This window comes from Microcaecilia unicolor, chromosome 3 (genome assembly GCF_901765095.1).
Source record: "Microcaecilia unicolor chromosome 3, aMicUni1.1, whole genome shotgun sequence".
NCBI classification, from domain to species: Eukaryota; Metazoa; Chordata; class Amphibia; order Gymnophiona; family Siphonopidae; genus Microcaecilia; species Microcaecilia unicolor.
This window is the reverse complement of record NC_044033.1, coordinates 192,761,568-192,787,653: the sequence shown is the minus strand read 5'-3', so window position 1 is coordinate 192,787,653 and position 26,086 is coordinate 192,761,568. Positions and strand designations below refer to the sequence as shown.

The following is a 26,086-nucleotide window of genomic DNA, read 5'->3' as shown; positions in this document are numbered from 1 at the left end:
TCAGAAATGACCAAATCCAAGCCATTTGGTTGTGGGAGGAGCCAGCATTCGTAGTGCACTGGTCTCACTAACTGAATGGAAAAAGCCCTTCCCGATCCGGAAAGGAACGGGCATGCATGAAGGAAACCGCGTGCAAATAAGCTGTTCGATGTTAGCTCATTTGCACACGATTTCCTTCCTAAGGAAGGGAAGCGACGGCAGTTGAGGACGTCCTTCCCTGAGATGGCAGTTGAGGATGTCCAAAATGTGGATGTTTCTGTGAGAAGGATGCCCATGCCTTTGCTATACATCCAGCACCCTCTTTATTTATTTATTTGGATTTTGAATCACAAGTAGCAGCAGTGAGATTTGAGCTGGCCACCTCTAGATTACAAGACCAGTGCTCTAACTACTAGGCCACTCTGCCACTCCTCCACTCCCTTGAAATTTGGCCATCCCTGTGGGGGGCAGTTGAGGACGTCCAAAATGTTTGAAAGGACATCCACGCCTTTGTTATGCCTCCACTGACACACACATCCTCCGCCTGCATACTGCCCCCCCCCCCCCAAGGATGGCCAAATTTCAAGGGAGTAGGGTAGAGTGGAGTGGTGGAGTGGCCTAGTGGTTAGAGCACTGGTCCTGCAATCCAGAGGTGGCAGTTTAAATCCCACTACTGCTCCTTGTGATCCAAAATCCAAATAAATAAATAAAGAGGGTGTTTGAGGCATAGCAAAGGCATTGAAGTCCTTCTCACAGAAACATCCACATTTTGGACAGCCGTCACAGGGACGGAGGCATAGCAAAGGACATACTCTAAAAAAGACAAAAGTTTTTGAAGTTGTTTTTTTCAGGGTGGGAGGTGGTTAGTGACCACTGGGGAAGTCAGGGGAGGTCATCCCCAATTCCCTCCAGTGGTCATCTGGTCAGTTCAGGCACCTTTTTGATGCTTGGTCGTGAAAAAAATGGGCCAAGTCATCCAAATGCTCGTGAGGGACGTCCTTCTTTTTTCCATTATCGGCCGAGGACGCCCATCTGTTAACCACAACCCGTCCCGCCTTCGGTACATTGCCAACACACCCCCTTGAACTTTGGTCGTCCCCACAACGGAAAGCAGTTGAGGATGCCCAAAATCAGCTTTTGATTATGCCGATTTGGGCGCCCTTAGGAGAAGGATGCCCATCTCCCGATTTGTGTCGGAAGATGGGCGCCCTTCTCCTTTGAAAATAAGCAGGATAGTAGCATAGTAGATGATGGCAGAGAAAAACCTGTACAGTCCATCCAGTCTGCCCAACAAGATAAACTCATATGTGCTACTTTATGTGTATACCTGACTTTGATTTGTATCTGCCATTTTCAGGGCACAGACAGTAGAAGTCTGCCCAGCACTAGCCCCTCCTCCCACCACCGGCTCTGCCACCCAATCTCTGCTAAGCTTCTGCAGATCCATTCCTTCTGAACAGGATTCCTTTATGTTTATCCCACACATTTTTGAATTCCATTACCGTTTTCATCTCCACCACCTCCCGGGGGAGGGCATTCCAAGTATCCACCACTGTCTCCATGAAAAAATACTTCCTGACATTTTTCTTGAGTCTGCCCCTCTTCAATCTCAATCTTCCTATCTCCGGAAAAGGTTCATTTGCGGATTAATACCTTTCAAATATTTGAACATCTGTATCATATCACCCCTGTGTCTCCTTTCCTCCAGGGTATATATGTTCAGGTCAGCAAGTCTCTCCTCATACGTCTTGTAACGCAAATCCCATACCATTTTTGTTGCTTTTCTTTGCACCGCTTCAATTCTTTTTACATCCTTAGCAAGATACAGCCTCCAAAACTGAACACAATACTCCAGGGTGATTTGTCAGGCGGTTGGGTCTTCCACCAAGCCCGAGGAGGTGGGTATTTTGGGTTTCCCCTTCCTTTTCCCCATTTCCAGCATGGGGAAAATTCCCCAAAACAATTCCACTCATTGGTGATCGGGAGCTCCACCAAGCCACAACTGTTCAAATCGCCATCTTGGATCCTCAAGTCACACCTTCTTCCATTGATGGACAAATTCCATTATTCTAAATCCCTCTGTATATTAAAAGCTTCTGCATATATAATCCATGAATTTCATAAGAATATTAATATGCAAATATATTCACTGGATGATGCACCACTTTGGAATAATACAAAGTTTGATTCCACTTGCATATTGCACTCAGAGTCACAATGGAAGAATAAAGGGATATAGTGGTTATCACAGTATTTATTAATGGTAATTTACTCTCCCAAGATGCTCTATCATTATTATTTTTAAATTGCCACTAATGCACTCCAATTTATGGAAACAGATTGTCTCTTATATATCCTCTTTTTGGTTCCTATCAAACCTTAAGGCTTCTACATCACAATTCACATCCCTATGTCAACAAATAATTATAGGGGGGAAAAGAGCTTCTACTTTGTATAATAAAATACATGATTTACCTAACAATTGCATAAATATTTTGGGATCATACTGGGAGAAAGAACTAGGCTTTTGCTCATCTAAACTTGATTGGCCTAAATTCTGGTCTAAACCTCTAAGACCCACAAAATCAGCGGCAATATCTCAATCATCTTATTTTGCTTTTCATAAAGCATACTGGACCCCACATCGAATAGCCAAAATTAGAAGTTTATCTAAATTGGATCTATGCTGATCTTGTTCAGAGGAAACTGGTTCTTTATCCCATATGATATATTTCTGCAAAAATGTTAAAGCTTAATGGAATTATATATGGAACAGAATGGTTGTAATATTTGACCTACTCAGAGATCTGGATATTTCATACAAAACCATAATTTTACGCGCCTCCAACCCAGACATTACAATACCAGATGATCAACAAAACCTGTTCAACACTATGATAACAGTTGCTCTCCATCATATCATATGCAACTTGAAGGACAACTCACAACTAAACTTTATGGAATGGTGGAGCCACCTGTGTGTAATAAGGAAGTATATAGATGCTCTGGCTCTTAAGCATCATACACTTCAATCTTCATTAAAAACTTGGGCACCATTAGACTCATATTGTGCTAATATCAGCACCTGGACTCAGGCTACTATAACAAATACAATGATCACCTTTATTGATACCTAATACCATCTAGAGGTCCCCGAGTTTTTGATATGCTCACTCACTGGTAGCTACACCTCTTGCTTCTGTGGCAGACATAAATACATACTAGTAGATATATTTTTCTGTTGAAACTACTACCTTCTTAAATGCTAATACAGTAGAGTCTCGATTATTCAATGTAAATGGGACTAACAGGTGGCTGGACAATCGAAAAGTCAGATAATACAGAAAAAGTGGCTGGACAGATTTGGATGGGCTGGAGTGGGGCTTCAATGACAACTTCAGAATTTTTTGAACAAGGACAGTGCCGGACAGACTTCTACGGTCTGTACCCTGAAAATGGCAAAGACAAAAAATCAAGATCAAGTATCCATATGAAGCATCACATCATACCTTATGCTATGAGTTTATCTTGTTGGGCAGACTGGATGGGCCATACAGGTCTTTATCTGCCATCATCTACTATGTTACTATGTATGAATGCATGTTTCAAAAGAGGAAGCTGCAACAAGAGTTTATAAACTTAATATGCCCAAGAGTTTTTATATAGCACTGCTGCCTTTTAACTAAACATGATTGCCAGGAAATGAGATGTGTGCAGGTTTCTTTCTCTTAACAATGCTGTGACATCACCTAGGTATGTCAGATAATTCAGAATGTCAGATAAGCAAGACTCTACTTACTGTACAATCTTCAGCTCCATTACTGTTTTTATCTCACAGGTTAATGACACCAGGAAGTGAGATCTGTTTTCTGCACAAGCAAGTGGGCATAGTCCCTGGCTGGGGAGGAGGTGCAAGGCTAGTTCAAATCGTTGGTGGCCAGCAATCCCTTAAACTGCTGAGTGGTGCTCTCAGAATGGATCCTGTGAAAGCATTAAATGCAGGACTTATAGATGACATTTTACCGCCAGATGAAGACAGAGCTTTAGAAGAGGCACATCACTGGTTATCCCAGTATACCAATGCTCCAGCGGAAATAATCCAAGGTTTGAAAAAGGTAATCAGTGCAGGAAGAGAATTGTCAATAGAAGAGGCCTTGAAGATTGAGAGAAACATTTTTGGAACTATGTGGAGCAGTCCTGTCAGTTTACAGGCATTGGCTCAAGCAATAAAACGCAAATAAGCAACTATGATTTCTAGCAGAGATGATGATGATCACCTTTTACATATAAAACCTCTGAAAGGCATGAATATATTGTGCTGAGCATATTTACTTGAAACACCACTGCAGTTCCAAAGAGAATTGCTTAGAGCAAAGACCCAGAAATCTCAGGTGCCAGGACACCATGGTGCCTGAAATTTGGCCATGGCACCTGGTATTTGCCTGCCCAAATGTCCTACCTCTGCTGCTGCACCCGCATGGTTCTAAGGTTCATCCTGAGCTGTGCAGTGCTTGAATTCTTGTGCTAGTCTCACAAGACCATCATGGGATTTCAGGCACCATGCAGCTCAAACTTGAGTCGTGTAGAAAGAAAAATAGGTAATAGCAACCGCCATGCAGAAAGTAATGGGGGTTAAGAGTGTCCTACTTTAGGTGTGCTGCACTATTTCCCATCCCCCATCTTTCTTTTCTGTATCTGGATGTTGGTCATTGCTGTTAGCCATATTCAGGATTGCAGAATTTCTGGCTCATCACAAGCTCTGATAAGCTTTCGTTACTATGGCAGCCCAGTGTCTTGTTACACATAACTTTTTTCAGTTACAAGATGGAAAGGACAAAAGAACTAAGGTAAAATTATGTATCATACCTGATAATTTTCTTTCCATTAATCATAGCTGATCAATCCATAGACTGGTGGGTTGTGTCCATCTACCAGCAGGTGGAGATAGAGAGCAATCCTTTTGCCTCCCTATATGTGGTCATGTGCTGCCGGAAACTCCTCAGTATGTCGATATCAAAGCTCCATCCGCAGGACTCAGCACTTAGAGAATTACACCCACAAAGGGACACTCTGCCCAGCTCACCACCGCTGAAACGGGGGAGGGGAATTAACCCAGCTCATCCTCACACAAGGGGGAGGGGAATCCGTCTAGCTCATCCCCGCAGAGCGGGGGAGGGACACCACCCCGCCGATGCGGGGGGATCTGGCTTATCCTGCAACCGCAACCGCGGGAGGAGCTGACTGACCCTAACATCGCCGAAGCGGGAGGGGTACAAAGCTGCCCTAAAGCCGCACAAAGCGGGAGGGAGCGCCGGCAGAATTTAGGTCTCAATCCAGCCCCGTAAAACGGAGGGGAGAGGAATGCAGCAGCTCACTGTAACACAAAATCGTCTCAACTCCTGAAGAATCCAATTGAAAAAACTTGAACACGAAGTCCTCCTGAACAGGAACTGAAGACTAAACTTGAACCTGAAATGCAACCAGAATAAAAACAGTACAGATATCTGGGAGGGGCTATGGATTGATCAGCTATGATTAATGGAAGGAAAATTATCAGGTATGATACATAATTTTACCTTCCATATCATCATGCTGATCAATCCATAGACTGGTGGGATGTACCGAAGCAGTACTCACCCAGGGCGGGACATAGAAATCCCTGACCGCAACACTGAAGCTCCAAACCGGGCCTCCGCCCGAGCAGCCACAGTCAAGCGGTAATGCCTGGAGAAGGTATGAGCCGATGCCCAAGTTGCCGCCTTGCAAATCTCTTCCAAGGAGACGGACCCGGCCTCCGCCATCGAGGCCGCCTGAGCTCTAGTGGAGTGAGCCTTCAGCCGGATAGGCGGCACCTTCCCCGCGGCCACATAAACCGCTGCAATGGCTTCCTTGACCCATCTTGCCACTGTAGGCTTAGCAGCCTGCAGACCCTTACAAGGACCTGCAAACAGGACAAACAGATGATCCGACTTCCGGAAATCATTGGTCACTTCCAAGTATCTGATGGTGACTCGTCTCACATCTAGATATTTGAGAGCAGAGTACTCCTCTGGGTAGTCCTCCCTACGAAAGGATGGGAGACAGAGCTGCTGATTCACATGGAAGCGAGAAACAATCTTGGGCAGGAAGGAAGGCACTGTGCGAATAGACACTCCTGCCTCAGTGAACTGCAGAAAGGGCTCTCGACATGATAGCACCTGGAGCTCGGAAACTCTTCTGGCTGAAGTGATAGCCACCAAAAAGACTGCTTTCAACATCAGGTCTTTCAGAGATGCCCTCGACAAGGGTTCAAAAGGCGGCTTCTGCAAGGCTCTTAGCACTAGATTGAGATTCCACGCAGGTACCACTGAGTGCAGAGGCGGGCACAGGTGATTAACTCCCTTGAGAAAGCGCACCACATCTGGCTACGAACCCAGGGAAGCACCCTTCAGGCGGCCCCTGAAGCAAGCCAGAGCCGCTACCTGGACTTTAAGGGAACTGAGCGACAGGCCTTTCTCCAGACCTTCTTGCAGGAACGCCAACACTGAAGAAATTGGAGCAGTGAAGGGAGAAAGGGAGCCTGCCTCACACCACGATGCAAAGGTAGGCCAAACCCTGGCGTAAGCAGTAGAAGTAGAGCGCTTCCTCGCTCTCAGCATAGTGGTGATGACCTTGTCTGAGAAGCCTTTCTTCCTCAGACGCTGCCGCTCAATAGTCAGGCCGTAAGACCAAAGGGGGAGGGATCCTCCATCACCACGGGGCCCTGATGCAACAGGCCCTGCTCCGCTGGCAGTCGCAGAGGTCCGTCCACTGAGAGCCTGATCAAGTCCGCATACCAGGGACGTCTGGGCCAGTCCGGACCCACCAGGATTACCCGGCCCGGATGCTTTGCCACCCGGTCTAGTACCCTGCCCAACATGGGCCAGGGCGGGAACACATAGAGAAGCTCCTGTGTCGGCCACTGTTGGAGAAGAGCATCTATTCCCAGAGATCGAGGGTCCCGTCCTCTGCTGAAAAAGCGCGGCACTTGGCAATTGGCCGATGACGCCATCAGGTCTAGGCTTGGCTGGCCCCAGCGCTTCGTGATGTCCAAGAACGCCTGAGCAGATAGCTGCCACTCTCCGGGATCCAAGGTATAGCGACTGAGAAAGTCCGCCTTGACATTCATGACTCCAGCAATGTGGGCCGCCGACAGCTGTTCCAGGTTCGCTTCCGCCCACTGGCATAGATTCATGGCCTCCTTGGCTAGAGGGGCGCTCTTGGTATCTCCCTGGCGATTGACATAGGCCACAGCCGTGGCATTGTCCGACAGGACCCGTACTGGCTTCAACGCCAGTACCGGTAGAAACTCCAAAAGCGCCAACCGAATGGCTCTGAGTTCCAGGAGGTTGATAGACCACTTTGCCTCTGCAGGAGACCAGAGCCCCTGCGCTGTCCTTCCCAAGCAATGGGCTCCGCAGCCCGACAAAGAGGCGTCCGTCGTGATGACAACCCACTCCGGGGTCAAAAGAGGCATCCCTGCGGACAACTTGTCTGTCTGCAGCCACCAGCTCAGTGCCTTGCGCACCGCTAGGTCCAAGGGAAGGCGCACAGCGTAATCCTCCGACACTGGAGTCCAGCGCTGCAGCAGAGAGAGTTGTAGTGGTCTCATATGAGCCCTGGCCCAGGGCACTACTTCCATCGTGGCCGTCATAGAGCCCAACAGCTGCACATAGTCCCAAGCCCGAAGAGGAGAGGCTACTAGGAACTGGTCCGCCTGAGCCTGAAGCTTGACAATTCGATTGTCCGGCAGGAACACTCTGCCCACTTGGGTGTCGAAACGAACTCCCAGATATTCCAGGGACTGAGTCGGGCGCAGCTGGCTTTTCTCCCAGTTGATGATCCACCCCAGGGAGCTCAGAAGAGCAATCACCCGGTCTACAGCTCTGCCGCACTCTGCATAAGAGGGGGCTCGGATCAACCAGTCGTCCAGATAAGGATGGACTTGTACTCCTTCCTTTCGTAGGAAGGCTGCGATGACCACCATTACTTTGGAGAAGGCCCGCGGAGCAGTAGCCAACCCGAACGGGAGGGCTCTGAACTGGAAGTGTCGACCCAGGACTGCAAAACGCAGAAAGCGTTGATGAGGAGGCCAGATGGGAATATGCAGGTAAGTTTCCTTGATGTCCAAGGATGCCAGGAACTCCCCTGCCTTCACTGCCGCTAACAGAGCGGAGAGTCTCCATTCGGAAGTGCCAAACTTTCAAGGCCCGATTGACCCCTTTGAGGTCGAGGATAGGCCGTAGAGAACCTCCTTTCTTTGGTACCACAAAGTAAATGGAGTAACGTCCCTTGCCAAGCTGATCTTCTGGCACCGGAACGACCGCACCCAGGCGGATCAGATTGTCCAAAGTCTGCTGCATTGCCACAGCTTTGACCGGAGATTTGCAGGGAGAGTGTACAAACCTGTCTCTTAAGGGTCGGCAGAACTCTAGCTTATAGCCGTCTCTGATGACTTCCAGCACCCAAGCATCTGAAGTTACCCTGGTCCACTCGCCCAGAAACGAGGACAGGCGTCCTCCAATCTGCACTGGGCCATGGACCAGGGCCCCGTCATTGGGTACGAGACCCTGGGGGAGGACCGGAGGAAGCACCTCCGGGACGGCGGTCTCTGCGAAAGGAATGGTGCTTGGGGGAGAAGTTCCTCTTGAAGGAAGAGGGGGCAGAGGAGCCTGACTTGCCCGGGCGATACCGAAGGGCTTCCTGAAACCGTCCTTTGGAGTTACCGGGGCGAGCACTGGCCCGAGCCCTGACCTCTGGTAACCTCTTGCCCTTAGACGTGCCGAGATCGGTCACAATTTTGTCCAGCTCGACCCCAAAAAGCAGCTTGCCTTTAAAAGGCAACTTAGCCAGGCGAGACTTAGAGGCGTGGTCCGCAGACCAATGCTTCAGCCAAAGCCAACGCCGCGCAGAGACTGTCTGAGCCATACCTTTAGCTGAGGCTCTCAAGACATCATACAGCAAGTCTGCCAAATAAGCCAAGCCCGATTCCAGGGCCGGCCAATCAGCCCTCAAGGAAGGATCCGAGGGGGAAGCCCGCTGCACAATCGTCAGGCACGCCCTGGCCACATAGGAGCCGCAAACTGAGGCCTGCAAACTTAAAGTGGCCGCCTCGAAGGACGACCTTAAGGCCGCCTCCAATCTCCTGTCTTGGGCGTCCTTTAGGGCCGTGCCACCTTCCACCGGCAATGCCGTTTTCTTAGTCACCGCAGTGATTAAAGAATCCACGGTAGGCCAAAGAAAGGCCTCCCGTTCACCTTCAGGCAGAGGATAGAGGCGGGACATAGCCCTAGCCACTTTGAGGCTCGCTTCTGGGACATCCCATTGAGCCGAAATCAAGGTGCGCATGGCCTCATGCACGTGGAAGGTTCTAGGCGGGCGCTTCGTCCCCAGCATAATGGCGGAGCCAACAGAGGCTGAGGGAGAGACGTCCTCCAGAGAGGAAATCTTCAAAATGCTCATGGCCTGCACTAACAGGTTGGGCAAATCATCTGAGCGAAAGATCCGCGCTGCAGAGGGGTCATCTGCTCCATCCGAGCGGGAATCCGTCTCCTCCAAGGAATCCCCAAAGGACCGTTGGGAGAACTCAGATACGCTGCCCTCATCTACATCAGAGGAGACAGAGTCCTCTAGGGCCTGGAAATCCACCCGAGGGCGTTTGCTTCCGGAGGCCTCAACCCCTTTATCAGACAGGGGGGCAGGGGCAGCGTTTTGCATAAGAAAAGCCTGATGCAGCAGCAAAATGAACTCAGGGGAGAATCCCCCCGGACAAAGCACTTCTGCAGCTTGGGCCACGGCCCTAGCCGCACCCTCAACCGGCGCTCGCAAGAGCAGGGGAGAAACGTGCTGCGCATCAAAAATGGCGTCCGGTGCAAAACTCCGAGAAGGAGCCGCGCGGGAAGAACGGCGCTTAACTTTGGCCGCTTTCTTACCGTCGCCCGAATCAAGGGCGACCATAGTATTAACGTCTCCCAGCTCGAGGGCGGCCCAAGAAGAAGCCGTCCAAGCAGAGTGGCCAGCCAACATGGAGTGGGCGAGCAGCGGGGGATGGGCGCTTATGGCGGGAAAAACCGCCGCACCGGAGGAAGAACCAGGACACTGACCGGCCTCCAAACTGATGCTTAACAAAGGCGATTCAGGTTTTGAAATCCCCGCTAGATGCACCCACGCGGTCCGGGGAGCGAATCCTCGCGCCCTCGCCCTCCGACGCCATAAGCCACGTGGAGACCGAACGGGGAACCCCCTGCCCGCTATAAAAAGGTTAAATTACCTGCTTCTCGCTCCGAGCTGTAACGAACTGGTGTCCCAGTGAGCAGCTGCAATAAACGTTAAAATTTTTTTTTTTTTTTTTTTAATGGAGCCAGCGGGAGGGGGGAGAAAAGGAGGGACCTGGCACCACCAGGTTTGCACTTGCTCAAGAAGAGCCCTCAACCCCAGGTACTCAACAAAACCTAAAAATTAGGCTTGGAGACCTAGCCAGAGCTGCTGCTGTGTGTAACCACCACCTGCTGAGATAAAGAACGTACTGGGGAGTTTCCGGCAGCACATGACCACATATAGGGAGGCAAAAGGATTGCTCTCTACCTCCACCTGCTGGTAGATGGACACAACCCACCAGTCTATGGATTGATCAGCATGAAGATATGGAATAGTGTATTTCCAGGACACCTATGCAACCTTTGATTGGTGTAGGGGAGGGGAGAGGTGACAACATCATTATTACTATAAAAATACCTGCAAACAAAGAAATCCTTAGAATAAGCCTTTTTGCAAGGGGGTTTTCTGTCCTGATTCAGGGCATTATCGTTGCTAATTGGCTATTCTCCAGGAAATATATTATTTTCCTTTCTTTGTTTTGGCTTGTTTCGGGTAAGAACTACTTCTTTATAACAGATAACTATGTACTATTCTCTTTCTATTTTAGTTCCCTTCAGGATCCATGATATTTCCTGTTAGTGGTTTCTCTCTCATTTTCTTTCTTCTCCTCACAGCTGTTCTTTATCTAATTAGTCTGATTGCTTATCATTACCAAAGCTACTGATATTAGATTCTGTAAGTGTGATATTATTTTTCCATAACTTCCAAACTGATATCTGAAGCTGTGCTGGTAAGAATAAAAAAGACTTTTAATTCTCTGATTCCTGTAAACTTTTTCTATGGTATTTTTATGATATTTGGTAAAATGTGAACGGCATTTAAACGCAGCCTAATACAAGAGAAAGAGGAAGGCCAATAGGGGATGATTGGTGAGTGATTGCATGAGAGGAGGATTAGCAAGGGGGAGCAATGGGGTGGTTGAAACTGGTGGGCAGGAGGTTGAGACTTGAAGACTGGATAGGAGATTTTTCTAAGTTGAAAGGGTGAAAAACACTGGATGAGGAGATTGAGAAATAGGGAACACCACATTAAAGGACTGATTTAGTAAACTTTCCCCCCATCTCCCCCCCACCAAAAAAAAACTGCTGGAGAGGAAACTCCCAAACATTTAGAAGCCAGCTGCTGAAAAACCTCTCCAAACTTTACAATGACTCCCTTACCAACATATGCTTTAACCTTTGTGAGGACAACAAGGAGGTTGAGAGAGCTCTCACCCACTGGCTCCTAACTTTTTGAGTTGGGGCTTAGATCCAAATTAAAATTGTCCAGGTGTGGTTTAGAGAGAGCCTTCACCAGTACTGGATATGTTGCAGGGATAGGTTTTGTTTGATTATGTTTAGTTTCCCCTCTTCTAGACCTCTTTCTGACTCCGTCACACGGGGGACTAAAGGTACTTATTTCATACATCAGGTTCTGTATAGTTTCTCTAACCTCCATTGTCACCCAATCACAAGGCATTAGGAGCCGTAATTGAAAACTAATTCCCATAACTACTGCTTTCTGTCCAACACTGAGTGTCACTTGTATGTGATCTACCTTGTAGGCTAAATGTTAGGTAAAGAGAAGATAGAATCAATAAAAATAGAGACAGAGATAGGTTTAGATAGATAGGTACATTTTATTTCTTACCCAAACACAAGTCTTCCAGTTGATACAAATACAGACATCAGATTCTGGGTTTATCTGCACAGCGCCCTGCCGTCTGAGAGAAGCGTTGGGGAGGAGACCAAAACTAAGGCAAAATCTCCCCTCTTTTATACACAAACCTCTCCATAGAAGTGAATGGTGAGAAACCTTGCTCCTAATCTTTCTCACTTTCTGAGATGATACTTTCCCACGCGGTCTTATCAGCATGTTTTGGGAAGCGTTGAGATAACAGTTTCACATCTCCCTGTTGCAATACTTTTCACACCATCTTAAGAACTCTGTATGACCTCTGTATCATTTTATACAAAATTAATAAGCCCCATTTTATTCATCTCATCCATCATTCTTTCATTACAGGTGCTGTATTTGATTTAAAAAGTTGTACCAGTTTGTGTCAGGACTCATTGTTCAGACCTGCTTTTTGCAGATTCTCAAATATTAAATCATTTACTTGTTGTTTGGCCTAGTCAGTACTTTTTCAGTTGTTTTAGGCTGCATAGCTTTGGCCATCACTATTCCAGTGGTAGCCTTAAAGCCAGGCCATATATTAACATTCCCCTCTTCACCCTATCCCATAGGGTGACACCAGGGTTAACGTACCTTGGTACCATCCGTTCCAGAAGGTATTCTATGAGGCCATCAAATTATCTGAGTCTTAAGATCAACTGGTACAATTTGTTTAGTTTTCGGTTGAGACTTACTCAAACCTGTAGCGAGAAATGTTTTTATGAATGGGACTAATCCATGAGCTCATTTACAAAATCCCATGAAATATAGGTATGCGGGTAATAGCAATTTCAGGTGGATCATACTAATAGGCTGTTTAAGGTTGTAGGTATTCAGAATCCTTAAACAGGTCGGGATTCCTGGACCTTACTAGTACTCATCATTGGCATCCAATCATGAGCACTAATAAGTGGATAGCAAGTATGAGGTTGCCTCATACAGCAAAAATGGTCAGTCCTAGGAAAATTTATATTAACCAAGGTCATGCATGGATCTTGACATATGCATAATGACCTGGAAGTATGGGAAGCATTGTATATATCCGTTACCCCTCTTGGAGCTTAGTCAAACCTACAGAAAGACATGCAGCTTAAGTAAGCCTACACCAAAGTCAAACAATTGCATAACAGGTTGATACTAACAGAGTTTACACCTACATTATGATATCAGAGCCAGTATTAGGGTTTGATGTTACCCTTGTATCTGAGCAATATCGACTTCAATTTAAATTACATAAACAGAAATAACGGGGAAACTCTTGGAAAAACATTTAGAACAATAAAGGAAATAAAACCTTTTCACTATCTAGACAGGATTACTGCTAAATTGAAAATAAAACATAATATGAATCTATAATGTCCATAAACAGCAACAGTAATTCTCAAATTAAGTATTACTAGTTGGAAGAGGTGGGACACAGATAATAATTTTAGACATGACAATGCTAGCTAGTAGCAGATGTTGGTATTCCAAAGAGCAGGCTGTGTACTTTCGGGTGCTGCTGTGGCACACAGGAAAGCTTTCTTCAGTGAATAGTGCTTCTCTCTCTCACACAGCTTAAAGACAGCAATTCAAAAGGGATAAAGCAGTTGTTGACCAAAACCGTATGTGGAAATAAGAAATGTAAGGAGCTCAGTTAAAGCCAGAAGCCACTAGTTGAGGGGACATGAAAAGGTCATTTAAAATGGAACTGTGGTTTCATAACACAGCTTGTAGAATTACTACTTTCCTGCAGGTGGAGGGGAGGAGAAGCACAGCTTATATTTCTCGTGATTCCTTTTGTCAAAATAAATTAACAGATGTGTTCAGCTGCAATATCATTTTATTTTTGCCACACTTCTGTGAGGAGAGCCAGGTGACAATGTTCTCAAAACTAAAACAGAAGATCACCCTTTACATACACACAAAGGATGCAAATATATGTAAAGCAGCTCATCACTATGTAAATACCATAAGGCAGCTTGAGCTGAACACTGGGTGCCCACCACAAGCCACGTTATAGCCAGTAAAATATTCTTCAAAAGATGGGGTTGTTTTACTGCCCAGGAGCAAGCTGTGGCCTGATGCTCCCAGGCATATATTAAAGCAGCTGGCAACCATATCATACTAAATAGGTGAGGCCAGAGCACCCAACCCCCCCCCCACCACCACCAAAGTACTAAATAGGTGTGGCCAGAACGCCTCTCCAGGCGCCCCCCCCCCATGCCAGAGGGGATTTCTACTGGGGGGGTCCTCGGGCTATATCTATTTTGTAGGGTTGCCAGCTCTTTAAGATGCACCTGGAAGCATTTGGTTCCAAGCTGCCGCACTTTGATGGCCCAATATCTCTGGACCAATGGAATAATGCCACTTGCAAGGTGGTTCACAGTGTTATTCTTTTTATACAGGAGCCAGCAACCTGTGGTGCGGTAGAAGACCACTTTTACCGCACCTTGATAAGGGATTAAGGGAGGTAGTTATCTATCCATTTCTTCTGCTTCTCATTTTTGTTTTTCTGTTCAAGGCTATCAGCCTTTTTCTGCTTGGAAGTAAGATTGATTTATGATACCAAAAACCAGAGGGGCAAGTAACAATTGTTACAGTGTCTTCTATTTACCATTACCTTACTAAAGACTGGGGGTACAATTTACATCCAAGACCTCCAACTGTTACATTTTAAACTGTTAACAATTACTTTCTATAATTCCCTCCTCTGGTCTCGTGCATTTGCATGACCCTGCTCAGTCTGACAACCAGGTAAGCCTGATTTGCCCACCAGGTAAGTGGCCTTGAGAATCACCCCATGCTCAAGTGCCAACAGCCACATCCAGTAGCCTCCTGACATAGTGGGCGTGATCCGGTAGCCCCCTGCTTGTTGGTGTACTACATTGCAACCTGATTGTCTGTTTGAATAAGTACAATTTCGCTGGACAGCCACTATCTGAAAGCCTTTAGATTTACTATTTGACATTATCAGCTTTAAGTTAGAAGGCATCCACACAACTACACTTCTATGTCTGTTTACACCACTGCATTTCTCCTCTTCAGATATCACCTGCACTGTCTCTTCTTTTTTATTTAGGTAGTAAGGCATGTTAATCACCATTGCTTTCATATTTTCCTCTCCATTCTGTAATACGTTAACACCATATTGCTATTTCAATTCCCAGATGCACATTACTATAGTGCCAGCGACCCTTTCACTGAACCTGTTTTTTGGTTTTAGTTTTCATTTTAATGTTTTTTTCTTTTCCATTAGGTATCACATCTTTTTGCTCAGATTTTCAAGGGGATTAATATACACAGCCTTAGCTCACTGTATAAATTGTTAGCTATGATTCCTGCAGCTCAGAATTACTTCCTTTAACAGATATTTAATACCATTTACCAGCAAACATTACCAACACCACTAGCACGAAGAGATCTTATTTATTTATTTATGGTTCATTTGTGTCCCACATTTTCCCATTTGTAACCCTGACTTTTTCTCTATATATGCGTTTTCGTGTTGAATCTCCTTTACTGTTTATTACGTCACTCCTGATGTTAGAACTGGCCGCGCTATACCAGTAGACAGTATCTATAACGGACATGCCGTCAATTATGGTAATTTGATACATGATACATCATTGTGGTAATTTCAATATGTAATTCATGGTCACCTTTCCACGTCACCTCGTTCCATGTTCGCACCTTTTTGTAACTGTTTAAAATCACCCTACATCCGCATTCAGCCTCTTATTGCGTGTTGCCATTTCATTAAGAATACACTAATTCAGCATTCATGCTGACATTCACCAAAGGTCTTTTTTAAGGTAAGCCTTTTTTCGATACTTGTGTAAACTTTATATTCTATGTTTAGGTTTAGTTCCATAATCCATTTTATTTAGCGTTTTGCCAGTTCTATCATGCCACTGTTTGTTCTTTTTCCGACAGTGGCTCATTTGTTTGCGATGTTATTTTATAGATCAATAATCTATAGACCACTATTTATTGACATTATCAGTTTTACATTGCAAAGCATCAACACAATCACACTTCTATTGGGAAGAATGCCTGTTCACACTATCGTATTTTAAGATATCACATGCACTGTCTTTTCTTCTTTTTTCTTTAGTAAGCAATGCATGTTAAACACCATTGCTTTCATCCACCTTTTCCTCTCCATTCTCCAAAACATCAACACCATATTTCTACTTAAGTTCCCAGATGCACGTTACTAAAGTGCCAGCAATCTTTTCATTGGACCCGTTTTTGGTTTAACTTTTCTTTTTAATGTCTTTTCTTTTCCATTAGGTATCACATCCTTTTGCACAGATTTTTAGTAGAGGATTAATATACACAGCCTCAGCTTACTGTGCAAATTGGTAGCTACCAATTCCACACACTTTACTTTATTTTTGTTACAATTGTACCCCACGCTTTCCCACTCATAGCAGGTTCAATGTGGCTTATATATTATATACAGGTACTTGTTTATACCTGGGGCAATAGAGGGTTAAGTGACTTGCCCAGAGTTACAGGGAGCTGTCTGTGCCTGTAGTGGGAATTGAACCCAGTTCCCCAGGACCAAAGTCCACCACGCTAACCACTAGGCCATGTAGGTTTTTATAAACCAGCTCTGTATTACAGTACTTAAGGATTATTATCCTTTGAAGATTTACTCATTTACGCAGCTGAGGTCAGTTTGAGTTCTATTTTATTTTGACTCCTCATTGTTTTTCAGTTCAATATTTGTTACTCATTATTTTGGTCTGTATAATTTAGATATTTTTCTTTGTTGGAATACATTTGGTTTGTTTTTAGTATTAGTTATCATTCTTAATTACTGTTCATTTGCATAAGATTTGTAGTCTCAGTACGCACTATTATTTACATTGACTTTGCTACCTTTAGGATCTAGACATTAATATATGCTTTTTTTTGTATTCACAATAGAACAGTTCATACTCTTCTCCCCCTTTTTGTGTCTTTAGTAAAAAAAATTATTTTAGACACCAGAAAAATCAAAGGAGAAATACCTGAACGGAGCTCAGGCCTAAGAAGGCCCACTAAGCACCCCAGAAATAAAAGAAACCTAGTAATGGGGAAAAATAAACTGAGACTATCAGGGAAGAGAGAGGGACCAGTTGAAGAAAAACAAAAGGGCACCTCCCTCCCCCAAACAATACACTCATGCACCAGATGCTGTGAGGAGTGCAGGACAATCCCGTTCTCTTTTCAGTGCGGATGAGAAGAGACTGATGCGCGATGGGGATGCTGTGTGTGCTCTTAAAGTTCTAGTAGCTTGTTTAAGCTTTGCACCAGGCAATATGAATGACGTCACCCTCATGTGAGAATATGGCCTGCTTGTCCTCGGAGAACTTGTCTTACTGGAAATCAAAATCAACAAACTGGAAAAATCTTTCTGAAGTTGCCCAATGAGTCCTTGAAGTGCCTGCTGCCAGCACATCATCTGAATGGTCTTTTTCATCGACTGGGCACATTCTTGAGAATAGATGACCACAGGTATGACCAATTTAGCAAGTAATATTGTCATTACAAATAAAGATAAAATATTGAAATAACTAAAGAAAGAAAATAAATTCATATCTCTGATATATTTGAAAAAGATGAAGAACAGTAGAGGTCTCCCAAGAAATTTTCCTCTAGTTTCATTTTCTTATTGTGTTGCTGCACGACAGACAAGCCATCTAGAGTGTGTTCTGCTGGAAGCCTATCCACCACCATAGATGGACTTCTGGTTCTGCATGGACTTAAGAAATAACTACCCGATATCCCTGAGTGGTTATTCTCCTCTTCCTTGGTTGTCAGCCTCTTAATTTAAGATTGGGGAATGGGAGGAAGGGGTATTGGTTTTACACCTGTTTAGGCGGATGTTTGTATTTTCATTAAAACTCAATATAACTAAATAAACCTTCAGAAGTACAGTAGTTACATTTTTTTTAATGGGTTTGGGTAGGGATGGAGGAGATTGCTTGGACGGTGAAATTTCTGTCCCCATGCAACTCTCTAGTTGTAAAGGAGTGGGGTGGGAAGGGACTGGGAGTGGGGCAGGAAAGGTAACGTGGAGGGGCATAATTGAACGTCGCCGGCGATCTATGTTGGCAACGGCGCTACAGCTGGCCGGAACCGTATTATCGAAAAAGATGGCCGGCCATCTTTTTTTTTCGATAATACGGTTTAGCCCGGCCAAATGCCGTGGAGTTCGCCGGGTTTGAGATGGCCGGGTTTGTTTTTCAGCGATAATGGAAAGTTATGTCAACCATCTCAAACCCCGGCCAAATTCAAGGCATTTGGCCGTGGGAGGAGCCAGCATTTTTAGTGCACTGGCCCCCCTGACATGCCAGGACACCAACTGGGCTCCCTAGGGGTCACTGCAGTGGACTTCAGAAAAGCTCCCACGTGCATAGCTCCCTTACTTTGGGAGCTGAGCCCCCCAAACCCACTACCCACAAATGTACTGCACCAACTAAAATTGCTCCAGGGACCTGCATACAGCCTCTAGGACTTATTGCTGCTGTATAACTTTGGCACACCAGTTCACACCTGAAGACTAATCTCTCTGAAAAAGTCCTTTCTTGAAATAAGCACGTTTACTCACAGTTAACTGCAGATCAGAGGTTGTGCCCCACTGGCAAAGAGTCCCCTGGTACTAAGATTAGCAGTAGGTCAGAGCTGGCACAATGGTGTACAATGCCCTCTTTCAGCACCATTCAAGGTAAGAACTATGTTCTCTAACGTGGGTAACACAGGAAAGGGAACTAAAACTGGTTTACAAAAATGGCCACTACCGCATGGACTACAACAGGAAGCAAAACAGGGCACACTCTGACCCAGTTAGCAGGGGGGAAAAGCACCATGGGAGTATAGCCCAGTACCCTACACCCACCACAATGCATTGCTAATGTGACTCTGCAGGGCACCTAACAGAAAAGGTGTCACACTCACCCAAGAGCCACATCGCAACCAGGGAAAAGGCTGTCGGAGGATACAACACATTCTGCTGTCATGGAGGTGGGTACGGCATTTGAGGCTGGCATACAGGCTGGCAAAAAAGGTTTTTAGTTTTATTTTTTTAGTATGGAAGGGGGTAGGTGACCACTGGGGGAGTATGGGGAGGTCATACCCCATTCCCTCCAGTGGTCATCTGGTCAGTTGGGGCACCTTTTTGAGGCTTGGTCGTGAAAATAAAAGGACCAAGCCGGCAAAATACTACTTAACGCCGCTTTTTTTTCCATTATCGGCAAAAGCCGGCCATCTGGTAGCCACGCCCATGCCTGCCTTCGCTAATCTACCGACACACCCCCTTGAACTTTCGCCGGCGAAGCAACGGGAAAGCGGCGAGGCTGTCAAAAATGCTGTTTTCGATTATACCGATTTCGCCGCTTTTAAGAAATCACCAGCCATCTCCCAATTTGTCGGAAGATGGCCGGCAATCACTTTCGATTATAAGCTGGATAGTAACATAGTAGATGACGGCAGAAAAAGACCTGCACGGTCCATCCAGTCTGCCCAACAAGCTAAACTCATATTTTATTATTTTTTTTGTTACATTTGTACCCCGCGCTTTCCCACTCATGGCAGGCTCAATGCAGCTTACATGGGGCAATGGAGGGTTAAGTGACTTGCCCAGAGTCACAAGGAGCTGCCTGTGCCTGAAGTGGGAATCGAACTCAGTTCCTCTACTTTTTGTGTATACCCTACCTTGATTTGTACCTGTCCTGTTCAGGGCACAGACCGTATAAGTCTGGCCAGCACTATCCCCGCCTCCCAACCACCAGCCCCACCTCCCACCACCAGCTCTGGCACAGACCGTATAAGTCTGCCCAGTGTTATCCCCGCCTCCGAACCACCAGCCCTGGCACAGACTGCATAAGTCTGCCCAGCACTATCCCCGCCTCCCACCACTGGCTCTGGCACAGACCGTATAAGTCTGCCCACCACTATCCCTGCCTCCCACCACCAGCTCTGCCACCCAATCTCAGCTAAGCTCCTGAGGATGCATTCCTTCTGAACAGGATTCCTTTATGTTTATCCCACGCATGTTTTTTCATTAATAAAAAGTTGGCAAATCTAACATCCGCACAATTTTATAAAAGCCATTTCCATATGTACTGCATGCCTCACACAGAAAATGCTTTATAAAATTATTCCATTACATGCAAAAAAAAATTTTTTTAAATCACTACTGTAAAATAAAGCTACAGAGCACAGAAATGTTTTGCATTTATATTCAAAGGTAGTAAGTGTAGGAACCTACAGTACATGTGATTAGTGCCTAAGCTTGAGTGTAAATGCAGGCATCTAAGAACCGATTTGCAGACCGGTGATGCCTTTCCTAGGCATACAGACACCTCTCGCAACTGTCTGGCCAAAGCTCTCTCATTTGACATTTCTTTTTTTTCCCCATATTTTTATTAAAGGTTTTTTTTTTTTTCCAAAACATAAAACAGACAGAAAATCAAACAATATCAACAATCCATGACAAATAGACATTTCTAACGCCGGTACCCGCACGCTTTCTCCAGGTAGCTCCTGGACAACTCAACAAGAGCCAAAGTGAGAAAAGAGAGGCAAAAAAACAAAACAAAACCAGACGCTTAACACTCCCCCCCCCCCCCCCCCCCCCCCCACTCTCAAACTTAAATCCGAAAACAACCCCCCCCCCCCCCCCTCTGGCGTGTCTCTCAAACCTACTCTATTTCAAGATGCCTAGTTACAACCCCTCCCGAGACCACAAAACCATTCATATTTTGCCTCGCTCTGCTGCTACTGCCACAGCCACTGCCTACTAGTACGACGAGCCCGCCCTTCCGGAAACAGGAAGTTCCATGGGGGCGGGACGTTGGAGAAGGAAGGTGTTGGGTCTCTAGATAGTAGGAATTTGTACGGTTGCCGCTTGCCGGCGATTTCAAAGCTAAACTAGAAGGTAAGGCGCGACGGCGTATCTGGTGTCAGATAATCTATTTCTTCACGAACAGTGGTGAATGCATAGACCTGCCTTCCACGGGAGGTGGTGGAGGGAAAAATAATAAGGGAAACCCCGAAGAAAGGCAGGAACAAGTGATGAGAAGCCTAGTGAGCAGAAAGGGTTAAAATCCCACCCTCCGTTGCCTCCAGAGCAGACTTTAAGCTTGTGAGTCCTCTAAGAACAGATAAACCTCCGGCTGTCTTACCCTAACACACGTCATGTTGCCAATAAAAAAGATGTGACTGAAGGGGAAGCCAGAGGGCAGCTGGGATTGCTTCAGCCTAGACTAAATTAGGAGGTCAATTTAGTAAGCAATTTTAGAAAATTGCTATTCCCTTAGTATCCTACCAGACCAATCCAGAACAAGTGGGTGTTGCCTCCATCAACCTGGACATTTGTAGCAAACTGTATTTCCATCATTCATCTCATATTGTAAGCCACACTGAACCCGCAAAAAGGTGGGAAAATGTGGGATACAAATGCAATAAATAAAATAAATAAAAATAAAGTAGTTCTGTGTGAATGCCCCCAATAATGTGCAGTGTTTTTCTGTTTCCAGCAGATGGCGATGGCACACTGTACAGTCTCTGGGCTGGTTAAACTACTTTCCTGTAACCCAGTCAATCTGGTTCAGTTGAGCTCACTGTCCCTTCATTTTTTTTTTTTTTTTTTTAGTTGGAGACCTGGATCCAACAGATTGATCCCTTCAAGTATTCCCTGAAATATTTCCAAGTACTTTCCCTCTTCCTCCCCCTTGTTACCCAGCAGAGAAATCTCTTGGGGTTGAGTTGCCTTTGAAGAGCAAGGAGCATTAGTGGAGTGGAGTGGAGTGGAGTGGAGGGGTGGCCTGGTGGTTGGGGCCCCGGTCTTTCAGTCCAGAGGTGGCCAGTTCAAATCCCACTGGTGCACCTTGTGATCTTGGGCAAGTCACTTAACCCTCCATTGCCTCAGGTACAAACTTAGATCATGAGCCCTCCTGAGACAGAGAAATATCCAGAGTACCTGAATGTAACTCACCTTGAGCTACTACTGAAAAAGGTGTGAGCAAAATCTAAATAAATAATAAATTTAATGTGAGGCCTGGGTCTGATAAATTCCTACAGCCCAGTTGAGCATGGGGGAAGGGTCTTAATCTCTGTTCAGAAACTGAAGAACTTTACATTTCCATGAAGGGAATACTCAAAAGTGTCAGAATCTTCCTTCCCCCACCCCACCACCACTTTCGCTGCTGCAGCTTTTTTTCAGCAGCCAGAGAACATTTGCCTTCCAAACTGCGAGTAATGTAATATAGTTCTTATATCCCACCAACTTCCATTAAAATAAAGTTCAAAGTGGGTAACAAATGAAAAAGAACAAGATGGATAATTCTACCAGATTAATATCATTGTGTCAGACCCTTATGAAATGTGAAGTAGGCTGGAGAGGCAGGTAAATCCAGAGGTATTGAAAGCCAAAAATGGACAGCTTGATAATTCCTGCAAATGATGGAAGAATTAATCGATAAGGATCTCTAGATCTTGTGAGTCCTTGTTCTAAAGGGAAAGATACCAACTTCAAGAGATAATCACGTCCATTTAGGCCACATTTTACTTGGTGTAAATACCAGATTTAGGTGCAGAGGGCCATATTCTATAACAGTGCGTGTAAATTATGAAATGCCCATTTCTCCACCTTTAACCATATCCCTTTTTGGCTGTGTGCATTTGAATTTAGGCAATCTGTGTCATAGAATACACTTAGGGTCCTTTTACTAAGGTGTGCTGAAAAACGGCCTGCGGTAGTGTAGGTGTGGGTTTTGGATACACGCAGGTCCATTTTTCAGCACACCTGTAAAAAAGGTCTTTTTTCTTTTTTGCCGAAAATGGATGTGTGGCAAAATCAAAATTGGCACTTGTCCATTTTGTGTCTGAGACCTTACCGCCAGCTATTGACCTAGCAGTAAAGTCTCACATGGTAACTATGTGGTAATGACCTACGCGTGTCAAATGCCAGTTGGCACGCGTCTGATATGCACGTTCAAAATAAAAATTATTTTTCGGACACGTGTATCGGATGCGTGCTAAAATTGAAATTACCGCAAGAGCCATGCGGTAGCTGGGTGGTAACTCCTTTTAGGCGTGCATTGGGTGCGCGTAGACGCTTACACGGCTTAGTAAAAGGGCCCCTTAGTGAGTTGTATGCATAAATTCTAATTATTGCTAATTAGTGCTCATTATTGCTTGTTAAGTGCTGTTATCAATGCTGATTAGTTAAGCCAATTAAGGTATGCGCGTTGTTACAGAATACGCTTGGATTTCGGTGCAGAAAAATAGGCGCAATATATAGAATCTGGGAGTAAGTGCCTTGTAGCCCATAGGTATACAATAGGCTGTACAGTATTTAGTGCACCTTAGTAAAAGGACCACATAGTTCCCAAGAGGCGCGTTGTGGGCAGGCTGGGAAAATATTCATACTTCAAATTTTGCAGTGACAATACTAGCCATGGGTAGGTGAAAATGTAAATTAACTGCACCTTTTATTTACTGAATGAAAGGGCAACTTGCTTACTTCTGTGGTGTTTAAAACCTCTTCAAAAATTAAAAAAATGTTTTTTCACTTGGCTGCTTAATGATTTCTTCCTGAATCTCAAGTTTTTAAAAACCTTTTACTTAAACGGGTGTAAATTGTGAAGTAATCACTTTTTAAACATTTTATATTTATGCAATTAAAAAAAATAGTCAGAAGAATAAGTCTTGATACAGAAAGTAAGACTGAATACGAAAAAAAAAACAGAGAAAAAGAAAGCAACTTAAATAATTTCCTTACATCATAGTGCTCAACAATGGGGGGGCGGAACAATTATAGGAGCAATCATAACTGGAAAGAAGTAGAAAGAAATTAGACATTTCAGAGTCCAATGTAATATTATTTATTACATGGTGTTCCTTTCTCTTTTTATTTTGGATTGTAAACCATGCTGGACTTGTTGGAGACTGGTGTATCAAATATTGTAAATTATTAAATTATCATATCTCCTTTGTCATCTTTTCTCCATACGACAGATTTTCTATACCCTTTATCATTTTTGTCACCCTTTTCTGAGCCTGCTATCAATTTTATTTTATTTTTTTATTTGTATTTATTTTTTTAAGATGAGATGATCAGAACCACACACAGTACTCAAGGTGAGGTTGCATCAGGGACCTCTACAGATATTCTTAGTTTTGTTTTATTTTTACTTTTTATTTAGATGATTTGGAGAGGCATTTTCAATATAGGTTATTCGCTTTTATATGCTATATATTGTCCTCAGACCCTCTAGTTTCTCGTTGTTTTCCTTCCAATGTTTCAATGTTCTTTTCCATTGATATATTCCTTAACGATACTTTGATTTGTCTCGTATAACTCTTCACAATGTAATCCATAACCGAACTGTAACAAAATGTAATTTCCATCATTCATAATCTATTGTAAGCCACTTTGAGCCCGCAAAAAGGTGGGAAAATGTGGGATACAAATGCAATAAATAAATAAATGATGTCTAAGTCCGATTTAGGACGTTTTGCTGAAAATATACAAAAAGCGAGTGGCAAACACAGCAATTTTCAAACCAGAAAAACGTCTATCTTTTTCTTCCGAAAATAGGCGTTTTCTAGTTGTTTTTGTGCTCAGTGTGTCTATCTTTTAGGACCATTTTCTGGGGAAAAAGAGTCCAAGGGAAAAAAGCACAAAAACAAGCCATTGAGATGTATTGGGGGGGGGGGGGGGCAGCATTCTTAGTAGACTGGCTACACAGACATCCCAGCAAAGCAGTGGGGCACCCTAGGGGGTGCTGCAGTGGACTTCACATGAAAGGCCCCCAAGTACACATCTCACAGTTACCCCTTATATTGTATGGGGAGCACTCCAAAACCCACCAAAAATCTACTGTACCCAATTGTGCACCACTACAATAGTCTTAATGTCTGCAGGTTCACCTATATTGTAGGTACAGTAGATTTTTTGTGGGTTTTCGAGGACTCGCACGTTCTATCACAAGTGTAATAGAGTGGGATTTGGGTCTGGGTCCCCTTCTCTACAGTGCACTGCACCAACCACTAGGCTAGTCCAGGAATCTGCTTACTGCTCTAAGAGCCTAGAGGTCGGTGCAATGCACTATAGAGAAGGGGACCCAGATCCAAATCCCACTCTCTTACACTAGTGATAGAACGTGTGAGCCCTCGAAAACCCACAAAAAAATCTACTGTACCTAAAATATAGGTGACACCTGCAGACATAAAGTGCTATTGTGTTGCACATTTGGGTACACCTTCAGATATTGCTGCAGCACTATTTCTGGGATAAGCAGTATAAAATGTTTTGTACATTTTTGGGATCTTGCCGGGTATTTGTGACCTGGATTGGCCACTTTTGGAAACAGGATGCTGGGCTCGATGGACCTTTGGTCTTTCCCAGTATGGCAATACTTATGTACTTATTTCTTTGGGCAATTTAGAAAATTAGTTATGTGCAGATTTCGAGAATTGCACTGCATTTTCTAAAGTCTCTATTTTTCGCCTGAGGAGTATATTTTCCTTTACCGAGTTCATCACTGGGAATTCTTAATTAAATCATCATGTTCTTCCAAAGTCTGACAAATGTGCTATATGTTTCTGTGCAGTAGATATATTACTCATATTAGTCTGAACATTAGCGTTCATTGAAGCAAATTGCATTGAGAGTGCCTTGCTCAAGTCAGAGTCTGCAATCCAAATAGACTGGTGAAAACAGAGGGCCAAAACAGAGGACCTCTGAAGCTCAATTTCAAATAGCGTTGCCAAAGGAAAAAGAGTACCTTTGTTAAATAGCAGAGCAGCCTTTTTCCTTGGTGCAGCTGTACCTTCTCCCGACGCCATATCTATGGAGAGTTGACCCAGAAGTAGTAGAGACACTTCCTCCTGTGCCCTGGAAGCCTTCCCTCATGCTTCAGTTGATTCCAGCAACACTCATTGGGCCTCCAAAGCCAGGACCTCAGGGCTAACTGGGAATGGCTGTGGCGGGGGCACAAGTTATAGAATACTATCTATTATATGGCTAACTGACAACAGTTAGGCGTGAGCATTTGCACCAGCTCATGACTGCATACTT

At 44.7% G+C, this 26,086-nt stretch overlaps 2 protein-coding genes across 2 annotated transcripts in view; both read left to right on the top strand.

Annotated features, from left to right (window-relative positions):
* Positions 1-4,894, top strand: part of LOC115465961 (ethylmalonyl-CoA decarboxylase-like) — a 30,509-nt gene extending 25,615 nt beyond the window's left edge. Inside the window, exon 6 of the mRNA XM_030196865.1 lies at positions 3,818-4,894. Coding sequence (XP_030052725.1) covers positions 3,818-4,220 — 403 coding nt within the window. The 3' untranslated portion in view covers positions 4,221-4,894. The remainder of the gene's footprint in view (positions 1-3,817) is intronic.
* Positions 4,895-20,844: 15,950 nt separating this feature from the next.
* Positions 20,845-26,086, top strand: part of ECHDC1 (ethylmalonyl-CoA decarboxylase 1) — a 44,176-nt gene continuing 38,934 nt past the window's right edge. Inside the window, exon 1 of the mRNA XM_030196864.1 lies at positions 20,845-20,938. The gene's annotated coding sequence lies outside the window, so the exon portion shown is untranslated. The remainder of the gene's footprint in view (positions 20,939-26,086) is intronic.